Consider the following 13,131-nt stretch of genomic DNA (forward strand, 5'->3'; position numbering starts at 1 on the left):
CTCGGGCTCCGGAGGGGGAGGAAGGGGCCGAGGGAACAGGTGGATTCTCCCCCGAGGCCTCCGGGCGCCAGCCCCGCCCACGCCCGGCTTTAGGCCTGGATGCACTCCCCGCGTGTGAGACCTGCAGGAGAGTGCACGTGTGTTGTTTAAAGCCAGTAAGTTTGGCCTGACGGGTGTGGCTCAGGGGTTGAGCGTCGACCTGTGAACCAGGAGGTCACGGTTTGATTCCCGGTTGGGGCACATGCCCGGGTTGCGGGCTCCATCCCCAGTGGGGGGCGTGCAGGAGGCAGCCGATCCATGATTCTCTCTCATCACTGATGTTTCTCTCTCTCTCTCTCTCTCTCTCCCTCTTCCTTCCTCTCTGAAATCAACAAAAATATACAAAGCCAGTGCGTTTGGGGAACTTGGAGCAGCCAGAAGAAACCCACACACCGCCCCCCCCCCCCCCCCCCCGTCACAGGGAGGTGCCGCCTCCCGCACTGAGCCCCCGGCCACACGCAAACCCCTCCGAGGCGCCGTCCTCGCACCCACAGACACAGTCTCTGCTGACACCTCCCGCGTGGGGGAGGGGCCGTCACACGCACGGGGCCTCCCAATGCCCAGGGCCAGCGGGGATCCCTCGGGCCAGACTCCGGTGTTGATTTAAAAATATTTTATTCTTTAAAAAATACAGCATTCAACCATCTCACCCGCCGTGACCCCCTGCCCGGCCCCGACGGACCCCCCCGCTTGTGGCCAGAGGATTCTGGGCTGTGCTGGGACCCTGGTCTCAGTTCCCTTGGGGACCAAGTTCATGCCAGGCCCCGGAGACAGCCACGCAGGGCCCCTGACACGCGGGCACACAGGTGAGGGGCAGGGAGGGCAAGGGGGAGGGTCGCGAACGCCAGCCCAGTGGCTCCTGGAAGCGGCAAGCGTGGTCCGTCACCAGCCCTCCCGCCCCAGAGGCGGCCCTGCCCCGGAGCCCGGACGGGGAGGGAGGGAGGGAGGTGGCGAGGAGCGGGCGGCGGGCGGCCCCACAGTCCTCCGGCCGGCGCGGCTCGGTGGCCTCTAGCTGTCATCCCCGTTCTCCCCGGGGCCGCGGATGAGGCGCTTGTGGCCGCGCTTGCCGCCGGGGCCCTTGGGCTTGGCGAAGGCCTGCTTGAAGGCGTGCTGCTTGGGGTGCACCTCGTCGTACAGGAAGTCGGCCGTCAGCTCGGCCCCGTCACCGATCTCGATCTGGGAGGGGCAAGCCGTGTCACCCACCGGTGCGGGGCCCAGACTCCCCACCCCCGCTCCTGGGGCACCCCCTTCTCTCTCACACTCCAGCCTGGGGTCTCCTCCCCGACCCCCACCTGGACGGCCACCTCCAGGAACACGGAGCCTGGGGCCCGCTGCCCCGCACACCCTGGTCACCCTGCCTTCCGGACCCGGGGCAGGAGACACGGAGCCAGGGCTCGGGCCCGCCCAGGCCATCAGCCAGCGGGGCAGCCCTGGACCGGGCCTCCGTTTCCCCCCAGCAGGCAGCAGTGGCCCTGCCCCTCCACCGTCTCGACCCCAGGCCCCGGCGGAGGGGGGAGACGGCCTCGGGGGACACGCACGCGCCCACCTTCTTGGCGATCTCCAGCCGGAAGTCCTGCTCCACGGAGTCGAGGAGGCGGCTCTTGCAGCTGGAGTAGAGCATGCGCTCCCGGATGCTGCACTTGTACCCCGGCATCGAGTAGATGAACACTGCGGGGCGGGGCGGGAGCGGGGTGAGCGGGCGGCCCCCGCGGCAGCCAGGCCCGTGCCCGCCCCGCCCGGGGCCGCTCCTGCCCCGCCCGGGCCCGCGCCACTCACCCACAGACTCGAGCGGGTCGCCCTCGTGGGTGTGCCTGTAGAGGAAGAAGTGGTAGCGGGCGGCCTCTCGGGGCACGCGCGAGGGCAGCTGGGCCACGTCCGTGGGCTCCGTGTGCACCAGCTCGATCGTCTCCCGCTCCAAGTCCAGCTTCTGCCGAGGGCAGGGGGTGCGAGGGCGCCGGGTGAGGCAGTGCCCAGGCCCACCCGCCATGGAGGTCCCGGCCCCCACTCCCCTGGGGAAGGTCTGCTGAGAGAGGTGCCCCCGGGGCCATGGACAGGACCAGCCCACCCTCAGGCGCCAGGCCGCTGGGGGCCGGGTCTCGGAGAGGAGGAGCCACTCGGCCCCAGAGGGGGCAGCCTGGACCACAGGGGCCGAGGGCCTGCCTGGGGGTGGGGGGTGGGGGTCGGAGGGAGTCTGGGACAGGAAGGGGCTGAGAGCCAAGGAGTCAGCGGAACCCAGTGTGTACAGTGTGCGGGCAGAGAGAGGGGGAGACTGTCACAGACCCCCGCCCATGAGCAGGGTCAGGGCAGGGGACAGAGCGCATCCATGACACACGGCAGCTGCACCCAAATGGGAGCAGGAAGGGGCGGGGGCGGAGGCGGGGAGGTGTTCCCGCCGGCACACGGGTGAGCTGCATGGACAGGCTGGGGATGCGGGTGTGCACGCTTGCACACATGTGCGGGAGGCGGGGGTGAGGTGGGGCGCTGAGCGTCGCGGTCCTGGCGGGGCGCACCCACCAGCTGGATGTAGTTGATCGTCTTCTGCCGGAGCTGCTGCAGCGCCCGCTGGGCCTCGGGCTGCAGGGGGAAGGCGAGGCCCTGCAGCGTCTGGTGCTTGCTCTCCACGCTGATCTCTGTCTTCACCTGGGGCAGCGATCAGTGAGCGAGGCCTCCCCTGCCGGACCTGACCGCGGCCAGCCGGGGAGCACAGGCCCCGCCCCCCGCCCCCCGCCCCCCCCCAGCCCTCAGCGCCCCCACCTCGTTGATGCGGATCTGCTGCAGCTCCCTCTCGGCCGAGGTCAGCGGGGCGGGCGCCGCGCAGGAGGACAGGTGCTTCTGGTAGCCGGCCAAGGAGAGGTCGTCCTGCCGGGTGCGGAGGCATGAACGGGCGCCTCGGGCGGGCTGCCGGGAGCCCTCGAGCACCCAGCCGGCAGCCCGGGCCCGCAGCCCTCCCCACGCAAGCCCCAGCCTGGTGCCCACTCGCTCTGTGACCTTGAACCCGTCCCGTCCTCTGAGGCCTGTGACCCGGGCTCGGAGGGTCCGGCTGGAGGCGTTACCTTCGCGGTCCCGAAGAGCTCGTCCTTGACGTGGCCGCCCCCAAACTCCTTCTTCACCGTGGCCCGGGTGGCCGCGTACAGCATCTTCAGCCGCACCTGAGCGGCGAGGACACGCCGTGAGACCCTCCAGGCAGGGCGGTCTCTCCCGCAGGCAGGGCCTTGGGGCGGCAGGTCACCGCCTGGTGCCCGGTGCCCACACCCCCGGCAGAGGGCGCCGTGCGGAGGCGAGGAGGCAGTGGGGCGGCTCGGACAGCAGGGGGAGCCCTTGCCCAGCCCGTCCTCTGACTGGCAGACCAGGAGGGCTGCAGGCGACCCAGGGCCTTGTCCCTCCAGCCGCCCTGGAGCAGGTCCCGACGTCCCCACACCACCCCACCCCCAAGGATCGGCCCCAGGGTCCCCTTCCCCCCATCTCGGGACTGGGCAGGGCCCCGGGACTCACGGGGGAGTTGTCAGGCGACCAGGCGAGGAAGAGCCACTCGAAGCCCTGGGCGTTCCTGGAGTCCAGGCGGTAGAGCAGGTAGCAGGGCTGCTGGGCGTCCAGGAGCGGCAGCACCGCCCGGTCGTAGTCCTGCTCCCAGCTGCCCACCGGCTCCCGGGACGCACCCAGCGTGAGCTGCTCTGGGGGCAGAGGCGGGGTGAGCCCGAGTCCCACCCCCACCCCCACCCGCCTGGACCTCCCACCTCTAGCCACCCTCCCCCCTTCCCTGGAGCCCCCAGTCCCTGAAGGGCGAGCCTGTGACTGAAGCACGAGTGGGTGAGTGAGTGGGTGAGTGGGTGACAAAGCTGCCAGTAGGGTCTGCTCCCTCCACACACGCACGGCCACGGCCACGGCCACGGTGATGCCGCACAGGATTGGGCGCAATCACATGAAGACACGCAGATGCGTGCCCTCTGCCGCCAACAGTGGGGCCCTCACGGCCACCAGCTCGCTGCTCCGTACGCGCCCCCACCCCCCGCACAGCCTCTCAGAGCAGATGTGCTCAGGGGGGGCTCACAGCTGCAGCCCACGGGGCGAGGGGACAATCACGCCCGGGCCAGGGGTCTGGCACCTGCTACCAGGCCCCTGATGGGGGCAAGGGCCCCGACATGCCAGGCCCAGCAGCCCAGCCACCTCTCTGCGGGTCTCGGCCGCCTCGCCTGCCCTCCCACAGCTCGGAGGGGCCCGGGGCGGAAGCCAGGGCCGCAGGCTGAGTCGGCCGGCAGCGCGGTCAGTGCTCTTCAACAGGCTGCCCCGTCTGCACACCCGGAAGTTTTACGTCGGAAGTGGCATTCCTGGTTTCTCTAGAAAACCCAGGAGCGGGGCCACACTCAGGTGGAGATGGCAGTGGCTGCCCTCAGGGGGCCTGGACCCTCTGGGCACGCCCAGCTGCCCACCACTGCATGCAGGACTGGGTGGCACGCGCCCCCCAGAGTCCTCCAGCTCAGACCTGGGGGGACATCCCGTCTGGGCAGACCCTGCTTGGAGCCCATTCAATGCATGAAAAGCCATCGGGGCACCAAGCCCGTTCGGGGAGCCCCCTGAAGGGCCCGCGACTGCAGTGCTCGGAGGACCTGGGGGGGCGGCAGCCCAGTCCCAGTCCGAGTCTTACCCTCGTCTCCGGGGACAGCCCCTCGGCACAGACAAACGGGGAGAGGAGAGGAGTCCTCTATCCCGGCCCCACAAGCGTCGTCTGCTCCTCTGCCTCCTCAAACCCTCCCCACCTCCGGCCTCAGCTCAAACCCTCCCCACCTCCGGCCTCAGCTGTAACCCCCCGACCCCCCGCACAAGTGCATGTACCCCGGTCCAGGCCAAGGCCCAGTCACGCCCAGAATTCACCCATCTGGAGCTCAGAGTCCTTCTCCCCTCTGTGGGGCATTTTTTGGGCTTCTCTGTAGGACTCCCCCTGGCCAGCAGCCACGCCAGTCTAGGCCTGCCAGCCACCGACGGAGGTGAGTGGCACTGGCCACATGGGGCAGGGCCCGGCCTGGCTTATTCCCTGCCCCCTGCCCAGCCCATTTCTCCCTACACAGCCTGTGTGTGTGTGTGGGGGGGGGGGGGGGGCGCTGGACAGGACCCCAGGGCCAGGCCCGCCTGCTACCCCTCAGCTTCAGTTTCCTGCTGTTTAACAGGAAGCGGAAATGACCACGCCACCTCCAGCGCTTTCTACAGGCGCCTCCCGTTCCCTGAGGGGGAAACCGAGGCCCTGCGTGGGCTGGAGGTCCGTGTCCCCACCTCCCGGAGAAGAGCGAGTTCAGCGCCCACCTCCGTCCCCGCTCCCAGGGGCACTCACCGTCCTCAATGACGACTTTGATGAGCCGCACGGAGCCGGCCCGCGCCTTGGCGAAGAACTCCCTCAGCTGCTCGGTGGCTACAAGCACAAGAAACATGGTGGGGGTGAGCGGCGGCGGGCAGGGCGAGCGGCGGTGGGTAGGGACGCGACAGGGACGCGGTCGGGGCCTGCTCTGTTCTGCGGGGTCTGGTGGCTGAGCGGGGAGCTGGGTTAAATACAGCCCCCCATGTGACCGGGAACCTGAGATGGCTGAACATAAGCTCCCAAATTTAGCCAGCAGAGGTGGCGGGTGAGTGGCCGCCTGGCTGCAGGCGCTCTGGTGACAGGGCAGCGGGGACGGGACAGCCCGTCGAGGAGGGGGCGGGCTCTGGGCAGGCCGGGCCGGTGTGAGGAAGGCCAGCGCCGAGCTGGACAGGGAGACACTCAGTCCTGTCATAACCACCAGCAGGAGCACGTGAACAGTTCCCCGATGACCACTATGCCCACTGACACACACGTGTGTACATGCACACGCATGTGCATGGTGCATGTGGCAACAAACAGGTACATACTCAGCCCTGCATGTGTGAACGTAACACGTCAACACGTGCAGGTGACAGAGGAGTGTGAATGCCAACACCCTGTCCACAAGCACACGCTCAGCTGGTCTAACACAAATGGACACTCGCGTTGAGACACACGCACACACACCCAGCCACCATGCCCGGGTTCTAACACACACACACACACACACACACACACACACACACACACGAATGGCAGACACAGAGCTCGGCGAAGGCATGTTTGCAGGCAAAGGATGTATAAAGGTTACACAGAAACACACAGGCATGCGCAGACACAGGGGGCAACAAGCTCCCGCCCCCCAGGCAGTCCGGAAGGCTTCATGGAGGAGGAGTGACTCCCAGGAACTCCCCCAAACAGACTCTGTCTTGGTCCTTGGACCACAGAGCTGGGAGGTGACAGCCAATGACTAGGGACCCTAGTGCAGAGGTGAGGACCGTGGTCGGAGCTAGGGAACACGGGACGTTACAGACCCACTGTGGTTCAGGGAGAAACCCAGGTCCAGGTGGGAAGGGCCGGCCTGGTCTCTGGGTGCACAGGCCCAGCCAGCATGACCTTGAGGCTTCCCAGAGGTCAGGAGGATCCTGCAGGAACACCGCTGGAGGGCTGAGGTCAGAGAGTATTTATAGGGCCTGCGGCTCGGGGGCCAGGGGGGGCCTTTAGGAAACACACGCTGGTCACGTCCTCAGGCGCCCCTCACGCAGGGCGACCTGAGCCTGAGACCCGGGCCGGGCACCGCCCTCCCAGGCCGCCGGGTGGGCAGGTCCCAGCTGAGCCCGCGGCTCCTTGGTGCTCGGGGCAGCCCCACGGGGCCGGGCAGAGCTGCCCACCTGCAGGGCCCGAGCAGGTCTCCGGTGAGGACCTGGCCTCTGGGGCGCCACCTTCCCCATCGCTGTACGTGACCCCTGACCTCACTGACCCTCACACGCTTCCCTATGTGGGGCTCCCCGTGGTGAGGAGGAAGCGGGAGAGAGGGGCTTCCACTGAGGACACACTCATTGTCTAGTGACCGCCGGCCGCTGCGCGGGGCGCCCGCTGCCTGCTCGGACCTGCGAGGGAAGGCCAGGGAGCAGCTCTCCCACGGGGAGGCTGACGCGCCCCTCCTCCTGTTACCAGGGCAGTGACACCCCAGAAGGGGAAGAGATAACCCCCCTGCCTCCTCAGCCACCATCAATAATCCAGAGGCCGCGCCTGGGACACCTGAGCCTCTCATCAAAGATTCATGCCCCTGCCCCGCCCCCTGCCTGCCCACCCCCCACCTGGGAGCCTCAGGTTACGGGTCCCTCCCTGCCCTGCTCTGAGGTCAGCAGATTCACACCTCCGGCCGGGGCAGGGCCAACTTCCTTCCCACTCCCAGGCCGGCAGTGAGGGGTGGGCTGCTCACAGGCAGGAGGAAACGAGAGAGTGAGTGGGGCCGCGACCACAGGACTGTCAGCCTGGAGCTCACAGGAGGAACCCTCGCTTCCGATTCCCGCCCCCCCCCCCCCCCGCACCCGTTGGGGCAGCAGCAATGACCAGGCAAAGGGGAAGGAAGGGACAGCGGGCAACTGTTCTCTCCTGTGGGGCTGAGTCACCGGCTGGCCAACGCCTCCCTGGGAGAGGCTGGCCCACCGGGTGAGGGGCTGGGGGGGGCTGGCCCTGACCCAGGCCCGGGCCTGCTGTCCTGTGGGACGGGGCCAGGGAAACCCTCAGGGCTGTCTGGCCAGCAAGTGGCCACAACCACAAGCCGAGATCTAGGCAGGCGGTCAGGCTGGTCGATGGTGGCCCTGCGGGGGGGTCAGGGGGGGGGAATCCTGGTGTGGTGGGAAGAGTGGCTGAGGGCCAAACCACCAGGCTCCCTGGGCAGACCGTCTGGACCTTCTGCACAGGCCAGGCAGCCTCTCGGGCCAGGGAGGGGGACACTGAGGCCCAGGGAGGGTCAGGACGCTTGGCTCCCAGCCACGGCCTCTCTTGCAGCCTGTCCAAGGAAGAAACGGGGGCCCTTGGGGGGAAGGGGGTGATGCTGGTCTGGAGAAGCTTGGGTTTGGGGGAAGCTGGCCTGGAGTGTCCAGGGCCAAGACCCTCCCCCACAAACCCCATACTTGGACCCTCTTCTGTGTTCCCAACCTGGAACTGGAACCATCCAAGTCTGGCCCTGGCAGACACAGATCAGAGTGGAAAATGGAGGGGACCTGAGGTCAAGGTCAGACCTGCCACGCTCCCATCCCACTCTGAGGGCCCTGTCCCAGGTGTCCCCAGCCTAGCTTGCAGGAGTGTGGGAGGAGCCAAAGGTCAGGGCCCCCTCCTCAAACAGACACAAACCCACACAAGCCATACACAGACACACCCGGTACATGCATCCATGGTAACAAATGCACAGAGATGCACCCAGATTGTGCACACAGACACCCACAGACGTGTGCACAGTCACGAAACACTGATGTCTACAGATGGTCCCATGTTACTGTGTCCATTCATCCAGCCACTAGTGTATGTGCACCCAGCTGGGCACACACAGGGCTGGCTGTACACACAAGGCAAGTGAACATGCGTGCACACTTCCCCAGATGTGCGCATCCGGGTGCACCCTCCCCCAGAGAGGCACACAGACCCATAGATGGGCACACACAGGGACATCCACCCCCATGGGCACACACAACACGGAAACTTCCGCCCCAGCTGGGTACCTACATGCACACCCACTCCCAACTCTGCACAGGGAGCCCCCCTCCCCCCAGATGTGCCACCCCAGGCGACGCGCGGCTGCAAAAGAGAAGAGGAAGCTTCCCCGCGCTGGTGCTCGGGAGGAGACGGGAGCCTGGAGCCGGGAGCCGGGGAGGGGGCGCAGCGGCGGGTGGAGACCCTCTGCCCCCGGCCCGCCCGCCATCCGCCCTCACCGTGGATGCCCGTCTGGTGCGCCATGGCTCCGTGCCCTGCTCCGCCCGCGCCCTCGGAGCCCTCGGCTCGGCCCTGGCTCCGCTCCGCTGGCTCAGACCCGGAGAAGGAGGAGGCGGAGGAGGAGGATGTGGCGGGGGCCGCCCAGCTCGCGCTGCTTCCCGGGCGGTGTCGCAGGACCCGCCCCCGGCTAGCCCCGCCCCCAGGGCGCGGCCGGGAGGGGCGGGGACTCGCGCCGCGCGTGCGCACAGGCCGTTCCTTGTTCCGGGTGGGCGTCGGGCGCGGAGCTGACGGGCGTGTCCGCGCGCATGCGCGAGCCAGCCTCCGGGGGGCGGCGGGGAACGGTGCATGTGCGCGCGTGCGCGAGCCTGTCCGCTCGGGGCCAGCTGGGTTTGCAAGCCGGCGGGGTCCGCAGGTCCCCCCACTTGTGGCCGGGAAAGGGGTCCGCACGTGGATGGGCGTGCGTGTGTTTGCGCGGCACCCCTGGCCCGGAGACCTTGCCTGAGCGCCTCCTGCGGGGACTGGGCACCAACGAGGCGCCCCCGCCCTGCGCTGGGGGCTCACCCACTGACCTGCCCGGCTGGCGGCCATGAGCATGTGAGGGGCCGCTAGGAAGAAGCGAAATTGGAGTGGAGACCTGGAGGTCCCCGTCAGAGCCGGCCTTTCCCCTCTGGGGGACCTGCAGGTGCAAAGGCCCGGAGGTTGCAGGAGGGCTAGAGCTTGGTGAGCTGAGACACTGCCGGCTCCTAACGACTGGTCAGCACCCAGCAGCCTGGCCTTGTCTGGCATCAGCCCCGGGGACGAGTCTAGGACGATCATGGGCCCAATCAGAGCCCATAGTGGTGCCCAGTGAGGGTGGCTGGGATGCAGCGAGGAACCAGCTTCTTGCCTTTGCTTAACTGTGTCCGTATTTTGTGTTTCAGACACGTGTGACTGAGTCCCCAATTCTGGGGGCTGTCGGTTCTTCTCATCTTCATTCTTACAGTCCAGATGGTACAGTGTCTCCCTCCCTCCCCCTCTTGCAAAGAAGCACAGTGTCCAGCAGACATTTTTCCTTTTCTCAATAAAATACAATTCTAATACAAATATGAACAAATTTCCCAACTGGACATGGCCCAGTGGTTGAGCATGGACCCAGGAACCAGGAGGTTCGATTCCCGCTCAGGGCACATGCCCAGGTTGCAGGCTCTATCGCCAGTGTGGGGCGTGCAGGAGGCAGCCGACCCATGATCCTCTCTTATCATTGATGTTTCTCTCTCCTCCCTCTCCCTTCCTCTCTGAAATCAATAAAAATATATTCATTTAGTTAAAATATATTAATATTAATTAAAAATTCTGGCATATATGCCCCATGGAATTGACACGAAGATTCTTCCCTCTTGCTGAATCCTCTCCACCAGGAGAGGTGACGCCGCCCCTGAACGGGCCCATGTTCTCTGTGCTTAATGTCACAACCCTTGAGCGTCCGGGAATGAAATGAGTTCCAGCCGGAAACGGAAAGTATTAGCTCACCACCCTAAAAAGCCCGGGGCAAACGCTTTGGGCCTGGCTGGATCTGGCCATCCACTGTGACCCGGACTGCTCCAGGGTGGGCTCTGTTCTCAGGAAGCTCCTCCCCCGGGGCCCCTGAGAACCCCACACCAGGAGGTGAGCAGTGACCAAAGCAGTTTTCCTCTCTCTCTCCCGTCGTTTTTTAGAAAAAGGCCCAGGACTGAGTCTCCTCTGGCAGCACAGGGCCCATTGGAGAGGCCACTGTCGCAGGAGGAGACAAGGGCTCGCCCCGTCATGTGCCTCCCCAAAACGGGGGAAGGAGAGGGGACCTGAGTGGCAGGAGGTGCAGATCAAGGCCCTCTTCCCAGAACAAGGAGACAGTGAAATATAGACTCCAGACATGGCCTCTCTGTCACCCGAGAAAAAACAAGTGTCACCCCCCACGCTCCTCCCGCCCACCCGATGGCGCTTGCTCCCGTGGCTCTGATGTTTATTTGCGATGAACATTCATCTCTGGGAAGGCAGTCTCCTCCCGAGGCCCCGTGCCCAGCAGGGCGCCGGGCGGGGGCTGAAACACCAAGCCTGCCTCTCGACCGGCCGTAAACAGCACACAGTTTAGGCACGTGAGCGGGGAGAGTAAGAGACCCGATGATGCCCAGCACCTGCCCGCTCAGGAGGGGGTCAAGGAGCCCACCTCTCACCCCTCACAGCCGCCCCGGATGCAGGGCCCTGACCCACCTGTGGGAGGAAGGCCCCTGGCTGCGCAGCTGCAGAGCCGGGAGTGGAGATCCCGGAGGCCCACCCAGGGGCGTCTGGGACAAGGTCCCAGGGGCTGCTGCTGCTCTGCAACCACGTGGCATATTTTTTCTTTTTTAATATATTTTATTGATTTTTTACAGAGAGGAAGAGAGAGGGATAGAGAGTTAGAAACATTGATGAGAGAGAAACATCGATCAGCTGCCTCTTGCTCACCCCCTACTGGGGATGTGCCCGCAACCAAGGTACATGCCCTTGACCGGAATCGAACCTGGGACCCTTGAGTCCGCAGGCCGACGCTCTATCCACTGAGCCAAACCGGTTTCGGCATATTTTTTCTTTTTTATTTATTGATTTAAAAATACATTTTTATTGATTTCAGAGAGGAAGGGAGAGGGAGAGCGAGATAGAAACATCAACGATGAGAGAGAATCATTGATCGGCTGCTTCCTGCACGCCCCACACTGGGGGGATAGAGCCCGAAACCTGGGCACGTGCCCTTGACCAGAATTGTACCTGGGACCCTTCAGTCCACAGGCTGATTCTCTATCCACTGAGCCAACCGGCCAGGGCTTATTTATTGATGAGGGGGGCGGGGAGGGGAGGGAGAGAGAGAACGATTTGTCATTGCACTATTTATGCATTCATTGGTTGGTTCTTGTATGTGCCTTGACCGGGGATCAAACCCACAACCTTGGCGTGCAGGATGCTGCTCTCACCAACCGAGCTACGCAGCCGGGGTGGGAACCACATTTTGAGAAGGAGCTTTCCTGCCTTCAGGGACGGTTTTCCGGGCGTATCCAAAGTTGGCGGGCAGCTGCTGAGCGCCAGGGGGTCCTGGGGGTGGGGGGCAGGGGGGGTCCCAGGACTGGCTTAGACCAGCCTGATGTGCAAATTTGCTGAAAGCACCCTTGGAAGTAAGCCTCGAGATGCAGGAAACTCCCAAGAATGTGGCTCTCAAACTTGGGTCCTCTGGCCACCACCTCCCAACCCCTGGCGAGACGGACTCGGCCATCCAGGAACTGGTTAGCAACACGCCAGGGGGCTGTTTTTAAAAAAGATATGCAGAAAGAGGTTTGTGCTGAGACTGGCCTCACCTGATTATAGGGGCTGACAAGTCCCAATGAGACGGGCCAGGGAGCCAGGACAGGGAGAAGAGGGAAACTGAGCCCGACAGCTGGACCCACCGGCCGAGCACTTACAGCAGGTGCAGAAGGTCACCTCCCGAGTGATCACATCGAGGCCGCGGCTGTATTTCAGCTCCAGGCCCAGAGAAGCAGCAACACCCGGCGGGCGAAGCCAAGACCAGCTGCAATGACGAAGGACCCCTGCCCTGGCGCTGACCAATCAGTGAAGACCTCAACCCTGAAAGGGCACAGCCGGAAACGGATGACTCTTCTGCTGGGACCGCCCCTAAGATCCGCCTTCAGGAGACAGAGCTCAAGGCAAAGGCCCAGGGCGGGCACTTACTCTGGGGCAGCCTCGCCACTCCGTCTCCCCTCTCGCTCGCCCGCAGGCGTGCATCTCCTAACCTCTGAAGGACCCCGAGGCTTGTGATCTGGGGAGCACTGGGCAGCGGCAGCTGGTCCCAGGCTAACCCCCTGACCCCGTCCCCAGGCCCCTTGGCTCTGACTTTGCAGAGAGGTAGGGCGGCCGCCTGGGCTCCCCTGCTGCCTCTCCACGCTGGGCCCTTCCTGGTTCACGGTCCCGGCCCTCACGAGCGCTCCCTCGCCATCACCTGGACGCGTGTTGTGAAGTCTGTCCTGCAGGAAGTCAGGAACCCACACGCTGCGGGCTGGCCGGAGGCAGACCCACCACAGCCGGGTCCGCTTTCCGGTATCACCACCATCAGCGAGCTGCCCGTGGCAGGAGGCTCAGGGAAGCTGAGGGCGTTCCAGTCCAAGCCAAAGGCCGAGAACCGTGTCCCAGGGCAGGAGGAGGCGGGAGTCCCCTTTCAGCAGAGCAGATCCGCCCTCCCCTGCTTTTCTGTCCCCCCAGGCCCTCAGCGATGGTGGAGCCTGCATGGGTGAGGGCAGCCTGCATGGGTGAGGGCGTCCTGTTGACTCAGCCCGCAGCAGGGAGGA

General features: G+C 65.4%; 1 protein-coding gene across 1 annotated transcript; it reads right to left on the reverse strand.

The window, feature by feature from the left end:
- Nucleotides 1-697: 697 nt before the first annotated feature.
- TWF2 (twinfilin actin binding protein 2) lies at nt 698-8,948 on the reverse strand. The gene is made up of 9 exons (XM_079795461.1): nt 8,803-8,948; nt 5,363-5,440; nt 3,532-3,710; nt 3,093-3,188; nt 2,794-2,898; nt 2,554-2,679; nt 1,816-1,966; nt 1,586-1,707; nt 698-1,215 (listed from the first exon to the last, which is right to left on the reverse strand). The coding sequence occupies exons 1-9, from the start codon at nt 8,825-8,827 to the stop codon at nt 1,048-1,050; spliced, it is 1,050 nt and encodes a 349-aa protein (XP_079651587.1). The 5' UTR covers nt 8,828-8,948; the 3' UTR covers nt 698-1,047.
- Nucleotides 8,949-13,131: the final 4,183 nt, after the last annotated feature.

This window comes from Cnephaeus nilssonii, assembly GCF_951640355.1.
Source record: "Cnephaeus nilssonii genome assembly, chromosome: 17".
Classification (NCBI taxonomy): Eukaryota; Metazoa; Chordata; class Mammalia; order Chiroptera; family Vespertilionidae; genus Cnephaeus; species Cnephaeus nilssonii.

Excerpts from the sequence above, each read along its gene's own strand:
- TWF2 (XM_079795461.1), bottom strand. The coding sequence starts at position 8,827 with ATGGCGCACCAGACGGGCATCCACG. Across the intron at positions 2,899-3,092 it reads AGCTCTTCGGGACCGCGAAG|GACGACCTCTCCTTGGCCGG; the intron begins GTAACGCCTCCA and ends CGCACCCGGCAG. Across the intron at positions 1,967-2,553 it reads CGATCAACTACATCCAGCTG|AAGCTGGACTTGGAGCGGGA; the intron begins GTGGGTGCGCCC and ends TGCCCTCGGCAG.